Below are 16,761 nucleotides of genomic sequence, written 5' to 3'. Positions count from 1 at the left end.
ACGGTGAGGAGACAGGGTGGAATCGTTTTCTCCATGTTTGTTCTGTTGAAGATGAGGGAGACAGCTACGGCGTCAGCAACTTCATCGGCATGACGGCATGAAGACTTTTCTTTCCGAACGGCGACATCAAGACGAAGATGATGTCGCCGCCATGGAATAATTTTCTCCGGTCTCTTCTTCATTTTGTTGTGGTTAGATCTGATCACAATAAAGGACTAGAGAAAATAAGTCTGAGATCGGTCTTCCTCGTTCTTCGGTAGTAGAAATAAGGACATAAGAATGCAGGAATATTGGCCGTCGTTCGTTGGGCGTCTGTTCTCAGACCTTCTGCCAAGTGTTTGCCTGTGCGGTCCTCCAAACGAGCGTCATACATGTTTGGATATGCGTTTTAGAGCTATTCACAACAAATCAATTTTCTAAATATATGTAGTATATTCCAGAGTTCTTGTAACATGATGTAGCCAGCTATATTTTTGAACACAAGGCATCTGTTCTCAGACCTTCTACCAAGTATTTGCCTGTGCGGTCATCCAAACGAGCGTCATATAGGTTTGGATATGAGTTTTAGAGCTATTCACAACAAATCAATTTCTAAATATATGTAGTATATTCCAAGAGTTCTTGTAACATGTTGTAGCCAGCTATATTTTTTAACACAGTACCATCTATATTTTTGAGGATGTGCGGTGTGGGGTTTGATTGAGGGTGGGTTAAAGGAGATGTCATGAAGCTGGAGCGCAATAATCACACACTAGTCCATCACGCACACAAGGGGGCGTCGACAGTCAGTTGGAAATGCAATCGTAGATCTGAACGTGTCTATTTTTTTTTCAAGAATGCAATCGTAGATCTGAACGTGTCTATTTTTTTTTAAGATCGAAGCATGGATACGATAAATATCTGGCATTGTAATATGAGGACGGTATGTCTGTATATTACATAGACTCAACAGAGGGATTTCATAAGTGTGGCAATGTTCCAAGCCAGTAGCATAGGGCGGTGTTTTATAAGTACCATAATAGTGCACAACATATGCTAGCTCTGTACATTAGGCTGCACGATAAGCAGCAATGGTGGTTCTGACATAACTATCATACTCTAAACACATAGCGTTAGGTGGAGTAATCATACATTTTAGCTGAAACCGTGCTGATGATCTTGTTAGTATCTTGGTTCACGGTACTTGGTTCGTGAAATGTAAGATAAGGAGGCCCAATTCGAATGTGTGGAACTTTACCAGATTCCTAATAGCGGCACATGCATTCTGTGTGGTGGCTGCATCCGGATAGGTAACCTGTAAAGCAGTAGAGGCTAGATTTGTTGAGTATTGGCATGAAGTCTGTTGAACAGCAGCGGTATACATATACGCATATGTTTTTCAGGGAAGCAGGTGCGTGTAGCTTGCATTTTGTGAAAACTGTGCATTCTTAGGATGATAGAACTTGAAAAGAACCGTGTCTGTCATACCTGTAGAGCGTAGTGCAGAGGTGCTTTCTTCATCTTCATTGTCGCTACGAAACATACATGCTGAATAAGGCTAAATTAAGATTAGGCTGGATAATAAGGATTATATAAGTTTAGTAATAGATATACGTCATGCCACAGGGTGATAGTTTGGAGATAACACATTAATGGATAGGAACATGTATCTACCTAGGATCATGGACGTCCACATGTTGATTATATAGTGTGACTGTTAGAGTACGTCATGAGCCTATTGGGCCTAGGCTGGCGGTATAGCCCGCTAGTGTTATGGTTAGTTAAAGATAAGGGTCACTTGCTTAAGAGTCAAGTAAGCCATGCTTGGGAGTCAAGTAAACCTCTCTATATAAGGAGATGAGATGTATTAATCTAATCAAGCAAGAATTAAGAAGGAAATCCCTTCCCTCTTGCTCGGCCGTGGGCAAGGCCCCTGGCCGGCCTCCGGCCTCCCTCGCAGCCCCAGCCGCCACAATTATGGTCGTAAACAGTATCTGTAGCCGCCTGTCGCCGCCTCTCCCTCAACTCTCTCCCTCTCCAATCCCAGCAGCCACATAACAATCTGGTATCAGAGATCTTTGGTTCGATCATGTCCAGCCCTCTACCGAGTTCTTCCCACCCGCCGCCGCCGCACACCCACCCGCTGCCACCAGCATCTTCGTCGGCGCTGCTGCCCCACACAGCAGGCGCGCCGGCATTGGGCGCGCTGGCATCCTTAGGGGCGCTTGCGCCCTTTGCCTCGACGCCGTCCGCCCTCGTCCTCACCCCAGAACAGATGACGGCCGCAATCCTGGAATTAGGGCAGGCTGTGGCAGGCATCAGGGCCTTCCTCGCCAGGCCCTATGCGCTCCAGCCGCAGCCCCAGCCGCCGCCGCCGCAACCGGCTGCGACCACCCTGCCAGCGGTGCTGTCGTATGGGATGCCCTACTCCAGCACGACGAGCGTTCCCATCCATCTCCGGATGCCGCCTTCCCCGTCGCCGATCCCATCTTATACCCTAGCCCCGACAGTCGGGCCGGTGTATACGATGGCAACGTTCCCGGCGACCACGACGTTGGCTGCCCCAGCCCCTACCGCCCTGATCCATTATGGTGGGGCGGTACAGTAGCCCTCCTACACCGAGGGGGTTTTCTATGGAGGCGTTGAGGGCCCTCTACTCTACGGCGGCAACATACAGCACCACCACGACGCCTCGTTGTCCGCGGCCTTTGCTCCAGAACCAGCAGCTCCGGGTGTCAGCCACGGCGCGCACCCTCTGCGTTTCTACAAGTTGGAGTTCCCGATGACGACAGCCGTCTCCATAACCGGCGCCCAGCAGATCCCAGCCACGGGCGAGAAGTTGCAGCAGATCGAGCAGCCGATGGACATCGCGATGGCGTCGGCGGGGAAGATGCTTACCCACCAAGTGTCGGCTGCAGTGCGGCTGCAGGCTGCTACGCGCGGCCTCCTAGCACGTCGGCGGGTGCGGGAGATGCGCGATCTGCAGCTGATTCAACTCTGCACCCCTTCGCAGCTCCTCCAAGTTGCGCTTAGCTGCGCGGAGGACCTCGATCTCGTCCGCTGCGTCGGGGATCTCGGGCATGCGGTTTCCCCCACGGGCTAAGTATATAAGTGTAATCTAAAAATGAGAAAGATCTCTATTATGAAAGCCAACAACTGCATACAGATGTGTAGCCTCTGCATTCAGGAAGAATAACATCACACTTAGAAATGACGGCAAGAGTATCTAAATAAAAAAACTGAAAACATAAGCAGTATGGAGCTACCATCTCAATAAGTGAACATTGGATCCTGAAAGAGCGCTAATTAGTCCATCAATAATGTTTGTTAGACAAAAAAAAAAGACTCAGGACAACCTGCCGCAGACAAATTATGACAAAGTACTAAAGAGGTCAAACTGAAAGGAACATATGGTAAACTGAATGCAGAGCTGTCTAACCTTGATCTGTTATGAAGATAAGCAGCTCTGTTTACCTATGCTACACATGATCAGTAACAGGTACGGAAAAACTCATAGCATAAAAAAGTATATAATGCTAACACTTATATGTCTTGCCTTTGAAACTGACACCAAAACTAATAGCATAAGCAGAGCAAAGCTGCACCTTAGTGTTTGAGATCTGTGTCCAATATATCCATGTACACATTTCTTCAAAAATCATGAGGGCACTTTGTATGACATCGTACCTACAGAGAAGGGGTCACATGGCCATAGTATTAGCATGTTAATTATCAGTGGAACACCCATATATAGAGACAAATTTGATAATCTGATAACATGACAACTTCAAAAACAACTGACATGTACTAATTAAGATATGTGGCAACAGATTAATAAGAAACTAAAACAAACTCACCAAGCCTACATGAGTACTAATCAGTTATGAAGATAAGCAGGCCTATTTACCTATGCTACGCATGATCAGTAACAGCTAGGAAAAACATGGACTATGCCCAAAAGAAATTTTAATTCTATGTTGGTCATGAATCTTTTTGCTAGCCATAACAAATTAAAGATATATAACACTAACACTAACATGCCTTGCTTTTGAAGCTGGCGTGTAAATTAATGTTTGTCTTTTTTTTGTCAAAGGCAATGCATCCCTGTCAACCAATTTGCAAAAAACGATCAGTATGCACCTCCACCACAATTCACAATTACATTCTGTGACATAATCAAGGAAGGGGAAAAAACCGAACAGATGGATAAAATAGCAATTACCTGTGTAGCAATTTCTAGAGAAGGAAGGGGGAGCCGGCATCATCACAAAGACACGAAGACACATTAGTTGGCACACCAAAAATAGACAATACATCTCTATTAGATCCCTGGAAACAAAATCAATGTCCAGTCAAAACAAAAATTGAATGAAAACAAAAGGAAAAGTTTTTGGGCATCTAGAATCATAAACCAGGAGTATGCACCCACAACCTGGCACACTGTGCTCTAAGGAGACTGTCATGTGACAGCGACAGCTCGGGACCGTCGCACTGGCGGCGCAGGCGAGGACGACCAACCCTAGGGCATGCGACGGCGACACAGGCAAGGGCGGCCAGCCCTGCACCACGTCACGGCGGCGGAGGTGACGGCGGGCATCCCTAGGGCACGGTGACGAGGCGTCGGGGATGAGTCCAGCCAACCCTAGGGCACGGCGGGGTGGCGGCGCAGGTGAGGACGGAGGTGCGTTCAGAGGAGGGGATGCAGAGGATGGAGCAGGGGCGGCGCTGGCAAGGGCGGAGCGGCAGTGGAGCATGCGGAGGGGAGGGCTCCGGAGGGCGGCGCGGAGAGGGGCAGTGGAGCAGGAGGACGGCGCGTGGGGGAGGGAGCGAGGGGCGCAGGGGAAGTGAAGATTTTTTTTTTTTGCCATGTGTACGGTCGGTGAACGGATATACCTTAGATTTTGGATCAGACACGGTAAAAAAAATATTGCTATTAACCTGCTTTGCTTTGATAATAGTAGATTCATTCATTCATTCACACGGACCTCTCGTGTGCTACAGCCGTTTAGTGCAGCGTGCAGGTGAACCGGCACGAAACGCCCGTCATCATTTCAACTCCGGAAACATTTGCGTTGCCGTTGGAAGCGGAACCTGGATCCAGCGCAGCAAGTCGCCCAACGCCCAGGCAGCCGCTCGACATTTCCGTCCGATCCAAGCAGCTATCCTCGCGTCCAAGTGCCCCCCCGCCGTCCCAGGCCCCAGCCGGACCGCCGGACGCCGGTCGCGCTCCGCCCCAACACGAAAACCCCGAAGCCTCCTTCGCATTCGTCGCGTCGCCAGCCGCCTCGCTCCAAAAGTCCAAACCCCTGCACTACCACAGGTCCACAGCAACCTCGCTCGCGGACTTGCTGAACCGCGTCCGCTTCGGCTTCCCCTTGCCCCCCCGGAATTCCGCGCGACGTCGCCATCAGTCACCGCCTCACCGGGCAGTTCGCTCGCGCAGGTCATCGTCTCCCCGATGACCGAAACGGTTACTCCCCTAGTCCCACCCCCACCACCAGCGCCGAGCAGTTAGCCAGTTTCCACTACTCTCCGCGTCGTCGCTAACTGTTCCAGGACGTGTCTTTGCTAATCCCCATTCATCGTACCGGCCGGCCCCTCCCCAATCGCCGCCGATCGCAGCCATGTCCTCTTCCTCCACCTCCTCCTGCGACGGGAGCGGGAACCCTAGCCCGCCCGCGGCGGCGGCGGCGGCGGCGGGGGGTCCCGCGGCGCAGTGGCCCAGGCGGCAGTGCCGGGACGTGTTCTGGCTGGTGGTCTTCCTCCTCCACCTGCTCGTCTTCGGCGCCGCGCTCGCGCTCTTCGGCCTCAACCGCTTCCGCCAGGCCGACCGCTTCAACATCGGCCGCTACGCCAACCTCACCGCGGAGCCCTGGGGCACCAACACCCCCGTCGGCTCGCCGGACCCCGCGCCCGCGCCGCCGCCGCCCTCCGTCTACCGCTCCGAGGACCCCTCCGTGCCGGCGTCCGAGCTCACCGAGACGTACTGGAAGTACTACGGCGCCGCGGGCGCCGTCGGGGCCGCGCTCGCGTGGGCGTGGCTCGCGGCGGCGGCCTGGAGGAAGGACGGCGGCAAGGTGGTCATGAGGACCGCCGTGCACTGCCTCACGGCCTACCTCGCCGTCGTCAGCGTCCTGTGCTTCTGGGGGAAGCACTTCTTCTGGGGCGTCGCCCTGGCCGTCGGCGCCGGCCTGCACTTCCTCTACGTCATGTCTGTGCTCGATAGGTACAGCTCACAACAACACTATGTTCTGAATTTGTCTGTAAAAATTGCCTATTCCATCTCATTTCAGACGAATTTGGACTCTAGTGAATGTGGGTCTGATGCCTGACACCGAGTAGGAGAGCGAGTTTCTGCAAATAACATGCAAATTCGAAGAATATCCACTCGCAATGCCTTACCCTGTTGACTGAATCTGCACAATCTCACCTATAACTGCATGAAGATCCTGCTAGGAGGTTGTCTGCACATGCTGCATGGCTGCACAAGTGTGCCATAATGCCACTCTTCTATGCTTCCTTGATTGATATGGCTTTTTGGTCTGCTTAATTTGTGTGGGGGCAAAGGATCACGTATGTTAGCATAGATTTATGCCACTTTACATATTATGATCACATATTTGAGATCAATCAACCAGGTATTTGAAAGTGGGAAGTGATGAGTGCACTTTAAGCTAAAAATTGTTATGTTCTTTGTATTCTGGTTCAGATTACTGGTGCTGACGGGGCACTATCAGCTGCATTTTAATGGCAGATGACTGGACGGTTAGTGATACACATGTAACTGGTAGAGTTTGACAAACAATGTTCTAAAACTGGACTACTGGTAGCTCGTATCTGTTTCGCCACTCAGCAATAGTTACCATTATATGCCATAAGCAGTCTGATCATGTGTCCTATCAGTAAAATGTAATCAGTAGGGGCATATTCCTTGTGCTGTCTGGTAGACTACTTTTGAAAAAAATAATGTTATATGGAACGGTGGGAGAGCCATAATATCTAGTCCTGAAACCTTATGACCTGATTTGCTTTAAAAAGAAATGAATAATTCCACTGCGTATTCTCCTTCATTTCGTGTCCATTCTATCTTGAATCATTTCTTCGTAGCCTTGGCGGTGTCTGTTATGCCCACCTATATATAAGGTGCCAGTATTTGCTTTAGAGACAAGAAAGGGTCAAGAAATTTTGTCCACCTTTCCTCTTTCACCATTAGATTGAACCATGCCACAGCCCCTGGTTGTTGAGGACCATGGCTGAAACCTCCCACCCATCATGTCTGTCATGTTCTCTTCCAGTACTCATGACAAACCTTGTATGTATATCTTGGAACAGTGTTTACTCTGTTTATCTTGGTTGCTAGCCACACTTGCCTGGCCTCTATATTTTGCTGAACAATAATCCAATAATTGTGCCTCGTCGATTCATAATATGTGGGAGCCTCAGGCTGTTTATTCTGGAACTTTAGAACTCAAGTTACATGCTAAAGTACCTAGAAACAGTACCTTTTTTTGAGCATTGCATACTTCTTTGTTTTGCTTGGAAGTTACTGGGTTGCTTTTTGCTAGGTTTCCCTTCACAATGCTAGTACTACAGAAGGCAGTAAGAATGGTACGGGAACTTCCTGATGTGATGCGAATTGCTTATGCGTTTGTGGTAGTCATGCTTTGTTGGATGGCATTATGGTCCTTTGGAGTTTCTGGTATTGTTGCATTTGGCATTCCAAATGGTGGGCAATGGTGGCTTCTTTTGGTGAGCTGGCAAGTTTTTACCATACTTCTATATAAATATTTAGTGCCTTTATTATTCAGATGTTTTTTTAATAATATCTCCTGTATTTGCAGATTTTTTCAGTCAGTTTATTTTGGATTGGAGCTGTCCTTAGCAATACAGTTCATGTCATTGTCTCAGGGATGGTTTTCCTCGTTCTCATTCATGGTGGTCCAGCTGCTGCAACAATGCCCCCAAAGCCTCTTCTGAAATCTCTTCAGTATGCTGTGACAACTTCATTTGGAAGCATTTGCTATGGATCACTTTTTACCGCTGCTATTAGGACTTTACGATGGGAGGTTTGCATTTTTACTCCCTCTGTTTATACTCTGTCGTTTAGCTTCCTTTTATAGTTCTCATCGTTTTTTTTCTTTTTTACCTCACCCCTTACAGATTCGTGGAATTCGTTCTAAAATTGGCAGCAATGAGTGTTTGCTATGTTGTATTGATTTTTTGTTTCATATTGTGGAGACGCTTGTTCGCTTCTTCAACAAATATGCATATGTACAGGTGAGTGATGTTTATCTCTTCAGTAGTTTTCAAGATGTAGACCATGCCTATGTTAAAAGTCTACATGTTCCTGCTGTTTTCTGTTTATCATTTGTTACTCCACACTGACAGTATTTTTCTTATTGTTTTAAGCTATAAGGTTTAGTTTCTGTCAATCAAAGTACCTTTGTTTTCCTGGATATTTTTAAACAAATGCATGTGATTTTGACCCAATCACTGCTTTTATTGAAATGTGAGAACTTATTATTGTAACAATTTATCTCTATTTCATGCTATGGAATATTGACTACTGATATCATGCTATCCAATCAATGCCTTAAAAATAGTTTTTCATTTTCAGATAGCAGTTAATGGACAGAGTTTCAATCGCTCAGCTAGGGACGCTTGGGAGCTGTTTCAATCCACAGGCATCGAATCGCTTGTTGCTTATGACTGTTCGGGTGCTATCCTTCTGATGAGCACCATTTTAGGTGGATTAATTACTGGAACCTGCATGGGCATTTGGACATATTTCAAACAAAGTGATAAAGCTGTTATGGTTGGTTCAACCTCCATGCTGATGGGTATGATACTGGTAAGTGCCAATATCTCCATATGAATTTGCATGACTGTAGTAACTAAGGCCCAGTTTAGTTCCAAAATTTTTGGCAAATGGGCACTGTAGCATTTTCGTTGTTATTTGGCAAATAGTGTCCAATCATAGTCTAATTAGGCTTAAAAGATTCGTCTCGTGGATTTCGTCTAAACTGTGTAATTAGTTTTATTTTTTATTTATATTTAATGCTTCATGCATGCGTCCAAAGATTCGATGTGACGGGGAATGTGAAAAATTTTGCAAAATTTTTTGCAAACTAAACTGGGCCTAAGAAAAGGAAAACCGTGTCCAAGTTTTCTTCATACAGTACAATCTCTGCTAGTTCTGTCAAGATTGACATCTGGTCAATTTTGCAGGTTGGACTAACTGTTGTGGTTGTGGAAAGTGCTGTTACATCAATATACATATGCTATGCTGAGGATCCCCTTTTGATTCAGAGATGGGATCCTGAATTTTTCGAACAAATGTCAGAAGCACTACACCAGCGACTGCAGTACCGAAGTGCGCGAGCTCGTCGAGTACTGAATGGGCGGCTTGATCATTTGCCTCATACGTCCAGTATTTGAATATGAATTGCATGCCAAGTATTGCTTATTTCTGTGAATCCATGGATACGTAGGCAGGCATTTCCAGAAGATTTGGATCTCCCTAACACTGAAATATATAGATCAAGGAAGATATTCCAAGCCATTGACGTTTAGAGAACTGAAGCGCCCCAGCAATCTTGGACGCTTTCCAGAACAGCAAAATGTTTTCAAATCCCAATGAAGCCACAATGTGTTAATGCTCATGCTTTTGTGGTACTGCGCCATCATTTTTTTTATCTGTGTAGGCTTTTGTGGTAAGGTAGATACTGTTAAATTCATTTCGAGATTTGTGGTGCAGAGTGGGTGCGGTTTCAACATTTGTGCGGGTTAGTGCAGCAATGTAATAGGTTTTTGTCTTTCTTTTTGTAGTCTTAGACCTACAGTGTGATAAGCTATGGAGACTTGGAGAGGAACAGCATCGTGGTTGCTACTTGGCCGGTTGTACAGAACAGTGTTTGCTTAATGCTCGCAATCTGGGGTTGATGGATCGTAAGGCGGACCAATAGTCGAGGGTGTTTGATTACAAGCTAGATTGTGAAAAGCTGGATTTCCGTGGATTCAAGCACAATCCTAAATGTTTGCTTGAACTTATTAGCCTGGCTTATTAGTTATGGTATACTGTTTTTCTCTCGTAATAACACAGCATCAGCCAAACAGCTCATCACGTGAATATTTCACTGGGTGCTCTCTGCTCTGATAGTGCAGTTAGCCGTGCACACGTACACCCTTTTGAAAACCATGTTTCGGCTTCAGAAAATCAGAAGTAACCCACAGCCTGGCCTTTGGCAGCACACACTGGTTGCTGATTGCCGATGAATACCACCATCATTTGCAAGAACTCGGTAGGCGTCTTTCCATGATTGTTATCGTGTGCCCACTGGCATTTAGAATAATGCCGATGGACGCCTTATCTCATTGGTGGGGGGAATAGACAAACTTGTCTTCTGTCTTCTGAAAAAGAAAGGGAGACCATCCCATCAAATTTGAGTAAGAGAACAACTCGATGAACACGCCTGGCAATTCCAACAAGTACCACCATTGGATCAGTATCTATCCGTGGACCTGTCAAGTCTTTGTGGAAAGCAAGCCGTGCCATTTCTACGCCCACACCTTTTTTTTTGGCTACGGCCGTTGATGTGGGCAGGGAAAAGTCTTCTTTCCACGGACGTGACGCATGTTATTAGGTGTAAATTTTTGGCGCTGTGCTATCGAATGTTTGAACACATGCATAAAGTATTAAATATAGACTAATTACGAAATTATTTACATAGTTTGCGACTAATTTGCTAAACGAATCTTTTAAGTCTAATTAGGCCATGATTTGACAATGTTTTGCTACAGTAAACATATGCTAATGATGAATTAATTATGCTTAAAAATTTCGTCTCGTGGAGTACTGACGGATTATATAATTTATTAGTATCTAAACATCTCATACAACATCCTCCCGACACACCTCGTAATTTTTAGTAGCCGGATTCAAACACGCCTTTACGCTACTGAATGACGATATCTAGGCAGACTTTGGGTCTTATTATCCGGATCAGGCACACTTGACGTTGAAACGACGGCCGAAAACAACGTGATCATTCTATGCATGGCGGGGCGGCAGGCCACATGAGCCTCGCGAGTAGCGGCGCTGTGGAGCACCGCACCGCCTAACCGTTGGTCCGGGTGTGGCCGGCCGCGTCAAATCGGGTTTAATTTCCACGTCGTGCCCGGCGGCCGGGCGACGACTGGACGGTTGACCCGCTCGTGCCTGCCGGGCCCGGGGCCATCACGTACCTGTTTGGATGCTGCCTCCCAGTCCCAGCCACCTCCGGCGCGAGTCTCCTGGGGCTGAGATTGGTTGCCTGGCAGGCACGCCGAGGCGAGGTCGGCATCCAAACATGCCCTCACTCCCTGACGCAGACGCGTGCGTGCCCCGGTCACTCGCCCCACCAGCCAACAAAAAAAAAAAACGTCTCGTGGCGAACGCACTGCACACTGCGCCACTGCGGTTACCATCGCCCCCAGCCCGCCGAGATAAATAAATGCGCGCAGCGGCCGGACAGGGTAGACCGGCCGGCGGACGCGCACAAGGCAAAGTCCAAGTCCAACGCTCCGCCCCCGGTCTGATCTGGTTTCGTTTCCGGCCTCGTTCGTCGGCGGACAGTGCGGCGCGCGCCTCCGATCCACCACCATGTACCCGAAGGCAGACGAGGGTGATGCCCAGCCGCTGGCCACGGGCATCCTCATCAGCGGCGGCGGGGGCGGCTACTACCAGGCCGGTGGCGCGACGGCGGCCTTCGCGATGCAGGCGCAGGCCGCGCCCGTCGCTGCCTGGTCTACCGGCCTCTGCGACTGCTTCGACGACTGCAGCAACTGTGAGTGAGAAGAGGATCGATCGATGCACGCACGGAGCGGCTGATCATTCCTTGCTGGTATATAATCGGAATTAACGATGGGTTGCATGCAGGCTGCGTGACGTGCCTGTGCCCGTGCATCACGTTCGGGCAGATCGCGGAGATCATCGACCGGGGGTCCACGTCGTGCGGCACCAGCGGGGCGCTGTACACGCTCATCATGCTGCTCACCGGCTGCCAGTGCGTCTACTCCTGCTTCTACCGCGTCAAGATGCGCGCGCAGTACGGCCTCCAGGAGAGCCCCTGCGCCGACTGCTGCGTCCACTGCTGCTGCCAGTGCTGCGCGCTCTGCCAGGAGTACCGCGAGCTCAAGAAGCGGGGATTCGACATGAACATAGGTGCGTACTCTACAGTACCACCAGTGAAGCATCAACAAGCATCTGTTCATTCAGTTCTTGCACTTCCCTAGCTATTTGGTCGTCCAGCGCAGTACTGACAGATGCTGCGCGCCGCTGTGTGTTTGTTTCTGTGCGTGTATGCAGGATGGCATGCGAACATGGAGAGGCAGGGAGGCACCGCCGCCACCATGCCGCCACGGATGCACCCTGGCATGACCCGCTGATGCTGCCGCTCGCCTCGCCTCAATTTGCTGCGGAAACCAGATTAGTATGTGTCGGTCCGCGCCCAGCCTCTGCGTCGTCCCTAGTTGCGATGTCACTGCACGCCCATGTAATGTACCTACCGGTATCTACTCTGAGTTTGTATAAAAAAAAAGACTATCATGTGATACGGCGTTGCCGCCGTGGAGTACGCAGAGGAGATTGGAGGAGTAGGCTGGACTGAGAATTGGAACGGAGGGGATAGCGAGGCAAAGGTGCAGTGGGGATGTCGCCGGCGGCGGCGGCAGAAGCGCGCGCAGCCACCGTCGAAGAGGAACCCCACCTGCACGGTAGAGTTCTATTCTTCTTCGATGCCAATTACATTATTCCTCAGCGACCTTTATAGTTCAGGTGCTTCCCTAACAAACCTTCCCTAACAAACCAAGACCCCGATCCTATAATTCCTCCTGATTTATTGCTTTCTAAAACAGATAGAGGCGCCTCAGCCACTAGTGGCGCGCCTGGCCTTGCGCCGATACTGTCTGTCTATGAAGGAGTCCACAACATTTCCCTCCTCCCCAACAAACAGCTCGTCCTCGAGCTGAAATGTAGGATAGCGCTCCTTGAAATCGGCGATAGGCTCCCAGGTAGCATCAGCGGCAGGAAGTCCCTCCCATTGCACCAGGAGTTCCCAGCGGCCGCGGTTGAGACGAGCCCGAACCACTTTAGTCGGGGTTGGAACCACACGGCCCCTGAAGATGGCAGGCAGAGGCATGGGTGCGGCTGGAGGAACTCCCACGAATTTCTTCAGCAGAGCCACATGAAAGACATCATGGATGCGGGCCTTCGGGGGTAGCTGCAGGCGGTAAGCAACCGCGCCCAGTCGCTCGACCACCTGATATGGACCAAAATAGCGGGCCGCAAGCTTGGAAGGAGATGCCGCTATAATTCCCACCGCAGTGCGCTGATGAAGGCGGAGCAGAACCCATTCGCCAACAGCAAACTCCACATCGCGACGCTTCTTGTTGTGGTGCTCCCGCATGGTGTCCTGAGCAAGGATGAGGCGCTCCCTGATCTCGGTCAAGAACGTGTCACGGTCCTGGAGCTGGCGACCCACAGCCGCGACACGAGCTGTTCCTGGAGTGTAGGACATCAAAGTTGGTGGTGCCCGGCCATAGACCACCTCAAACGGCGTGGACCGAAGGGCGGACTGGTAGGAGGTGTTGAAGCAGAATTCCGCCCAGGGCAGCCACTGAAGCCACGAGCGAGGACGATCCCCCGCTAAGCACCGCAGGTACATGACGATGATCCGGTTAGTGACCTCTGATTGGCCATCCGTCTGAGGATGGAAGGCCGAGCTGCGCAGGAGCTTGACACCAGCCAACTTGAACAATTCCTCCCAGAAGTGGCTGGTGAAGACCGTGTCACGGTCACTAACGATTGAGCACGGGAAGCCGTACAGCCGGACGATGTTGTCGAAGAAAGCCCGGGCAACGGACTGTGCAGAGTACGGATGGCTCAAGGCGACGAAATGAGCCATCTTGGAGAAGCGATCAACAATGGTCAAGATGACCGACTTGCCGCCAACCCTTGGGAAGCCTTCGACGAAGTCCATTGCGATGTCGCTCCAGATAGAGGTGGGCACGGGAAGGGGCTGCAGCAGACCAGCCGGATGGAGATGCTCCGTCTTGTTGCGCTGACAGACGGGGCAGCCCCGGACGAAGTTCCGGACCATCTGATGGAGCCGGCTGTGGTAGAAGGAGGCACGCAGACGGTGGAGAGTCTTTTGTGCACCTTCATGTCCAGCCTCATGGGCATTACGAAGGAGTTGTGGCCACAGGCTGGAGCCCTCTGGAACGAAGACACGACTGTTGTACAGCAGCAGCCCGTCCACCAGCTGCCACCCTTCCGGCGCTGTGCCAGCAGCCAGCTGGTGGCACAAGTCTTTAGCCGCAGCGTCCTCCCGCAGTTCCTGCCGCAGGGTGTCATAGTCGGTGAAGAGCGGTCCGGACAGGGTCAGCAGCGCCGCCCCCTCGTCACGGCGGGACAACGCGTCGGCGACGGTGTTGAGCCTCCCTGCGCGGTATTCGACCGTGAGGTCGTACCCGAACAGCTTGGAGACCCATGTATGCTGAGGAATCGTCGTCAGGCGCTGGTCGAGGAGGAACTTGAGGCTCCAGTGGTCAGTGCGGACGGTGAACGCGCGACCCCAGAGGTAAGGCCGCCAATGACGGACTGCCTTGACCAGCCCTATGAGTTCACGTTCATAGGCTGGTAGCTTGGCATGATGAGGAGCAACCGGGCGGCTGAAGAAGGCGATGGCACCGTCTCCTTGGTGCAGCACAGCGCCAAAGCCAGCACCTGACGCATCGCAGTCCACCACGAACCGCTTGGTGAAGTCGGGCAGCTGAAGGAGGGGTGCCGTGACCAGCGCCGACTTGAGAGTGAGGAAGGCCGCCTCAGCCTCAGCTGTCCAGGTGAAGGCCTCGCGCTTGAGGAGGGCGGTCAGCGGTGCTGCCACACCGCCGTACCCGGCGATGAACTTCCGGTAGTAACCGGTAAGGCCGAGAAACCCGCGCAGCGCTCGAACCGAGCGGGGTGTTGGCCATGCCTCCACCGCAGCAACCTTGTCAACATCCATGGCGACTCCCTCGGCGTTGATAATGTGACCGAGGTAGGCCACTGAAGGCTTGCCGAAGGAGCATTTAGAGCGCTTGGCGTAGAGATGATGGTCACGCAGCTGCTGCAGCGCAAGCTTGACATGTTGTAAGTGCTCAGCCCATGAGTGGCTGTAGATCAAAATATCATCAAAAAATACAAGCACAAAGCGGCGGATATATGGCTTCAAGATGTCATTCATGAGTGCTTGAAAAGTAGCAGGCGTGTTGGTGAGGCCGAAGGGCATGACGAGGAACTCAAAATGCCCACGGTGTGTCCGGAAGGCTGTCTTGGCGATGTCCTCTGGATGCATGCGCACCTGGTGGTACCCGCTACGAAGGTCGATCTTGGTGAAGAAGCGGGCACCCTTCAGCTCATCCAGGAGCTCATCGACCACCGGGATCGGGTACTTGTCCTTGACGGTGGCGTCGTTGAGGGCTCGGTAGTCGACGCAGAAACGCCAAGTGTCGTCGTGCTTGCGGACCAGAAGCACCGGGGAGGAGAATGGTGAAGTCGACTCCCTGATGATCCCTTGGCCGAGCATGTCCTCGCACTGCCGTTCGATCTCATCCTTCAAGAGTTGCGGGTATCGATACGGTCGCACCGCCACCGGTGGAGTGTTGGGCAAGAGGTGGATCCTGTGGTCATGGCGGCGCTGCGGGGGCAGACCACGAGGCTCCTCGAAGATGTCATTGTAGGACTGGAGGAGGTCCTCCAGGACAGCACGGGGATCAGCTATGGCGCGAGCGGCCAATCCCCGGCTGTGGACATCGGTCCAGTGGTGGGAGCGACCGTTGTACCAGAAGGACATCGCGAGGGCGTTGAAGTCCCAAACGATGGGTCCCAGCGTCCGAAGCCACTGGACGCCAAGGACCAGATCGAAGCCGCCCAAGTCGAGGGCGAAGCAGTCGATGGAGAACGCCTCGCCGCTGATGGTGACCGGAGTAGCCAGGCAGACGCCGGGGCTGCGTACTCGATCACCATTGGCCACCATGACGTTGAGGCCAGCTCTCGGCGTGACGGTGAGTCCCAGGCGCTGTGCAAGCGCGGAGTGGATGAACGTGTGCGTGGAGCCCGTGTCCACCAGCGCTCGCAGCTGTGCCCCGCCCACTGTGACCTGCAACAACATTGATTCCGCGGCCTTGAGGCCAGTCAGGGCGTGGAGAGAGATCTCCAGGTCGTTGATGTCGCTGAGGGGGTCTTCGTCGTCATCCGCCAAGTCCATGAGGAAGACGCCCTTGGCGGCGCACTGGTGCTCCTTGCTATAGGGTTCCGGGCAGAAGTAGCACTGCCCGTTTCGGCGTTTCTCCTGCATCTCCGCCGGTGTAAGACGGCGGAAGCGTGACCGAGGGCCCTCCGGCTTGCCCTCTGGCGGAGGGCCACCCGGGGCGACGTTGGAGGAGGCCGACGCGATCGTGCGGCGGCCGGAGCCCTTCGGTGCCGTCGAACTATTGACAGCAGAGGACTCCGCGTGACGCTGCTCAAACACCCGCGCGAGGCTCATGGCCTTCTGGAGGTCGACGGGGTACTGCATCTCGACGTCGTGCGCGAGCGGTTGACCCAACCCTCCAGTGTAAAGGTCGATCACCGTCCGCGGGGCGAGGTCGGTGCAGCGCGCGAGCAGGGCCTGGAACTGGCGCGAGTATGCCTCCACAGTACCCGTGCGGACCAGCGCCTTGATCTCAGCCATCGAATTGGTGCGGATTGGTGGCCCGAAGCGG

At 51.7% G+C, this 16,761-nt stretch overlaps 2 protein-coding genes and 1 long non-coding RNA gene across 6 annotated transcripts; 2 read left to right on the top strand and 1 right to left on the bottom strand.

Annotated features, from left to right (window-relative positions):
- Nucleotides 1-900: 900 nt before the first annotated feature.
- Nucleotides 901-4,829, bottom strand: LOC136474009 (uncharacterized). Of its 4 annotated transcripts, none has more exons than XR_010762823.1 (5): nucleotides 4,409-4,829; nucleotides 4,202-4,308; nucleotides 4,021-4,083; nucleotides 1,468-3,666; nucleotides 901-1,294 (listed from the first exon to the last, which is right to left on the bottom strand). It is a non-coding gene; the product is annotated as an uncharacterized lncRNA (long non-coding RNA). The 4 variants fall into 4 exon arrangements; XR_010762825.1 differs by having other exon boundaries at nucleotides 4,412-4,829; XR_010762822.1 differs by lacking the exon at nucleotides 4,021-4,083.
- A 340-nt stretch (nucleotides 4,830-5,169) lies between these two features.
- Nucleotides 5,170-9,985, top strand: LOC136474008 (uncharacterized). Its single transcript, XM_066471626.1, has 6 exons — nucleotides 5,170-6,205; nucleotides 7,545-7,728; nucleotides 7,821-8,045; nucleotides 8,140-8,256; nucleotides 8,597-8,830; nucleotides 9,208-9,985. Exons 1-6 carry the CDS (start codon nucleotides 5,604-5,606, stop codon nucleotides 9,415-9,417), a joined length of 1,572 nt encoding a protein of 523 aa, XP_066327723.1. The 5' UTR covers nucleotides 5,170-5,603; the 3' UTR covers nucleotides 9,418-9,985.
- Nucleotides 9,986-11,435: 1,450 nt separating this feature from the next.
- On the top strand, nucleotides 11,436-12,565 carry LOC136474007 (cell number regulator 2-like). The gene is made up of 3 exons (XM_066471625.1): nucleotides 11,436-11,804; nucleotides 11,897-12,181; nucleotides 12,326-12,565. Exons 1-3 carry the CDS (start codon nucleotides 11,621-11,623, stop codon nucleotides 12,403-12,405), a joined length of 549 nt encoding a protein of 182 aa, XP_066327722.1. The 5' UTR covers nucleotides 11,436-11,620; the 3' UTR covers nucleotides 12,406-12,565.
- The last annotated feature ends 4,196 nt before the right edge of the window (nucleotides 12,566-16,761 follow it).

Source organism: Miscanthus floridulus, chromosome 8 (genome assembly GCF_019320115.1).
Source record: "Miscanthus floridulus cultivar M001 chromosome 8, ASM1932011v1, whole genome shotgun sequence".
Classification (NCBI taxonomy): domain Eukaryota; kingdom Viridiplantae; phylum Streptophyta; class Magnoliopsida; order Poales; family Poaceae; genus Miscanthus; species Miscanthus floridulus.
Note: the sequence above shows the minus strand (reverse complement) of the source record. Positions and strands in the feature narration are given on the sequence as shown.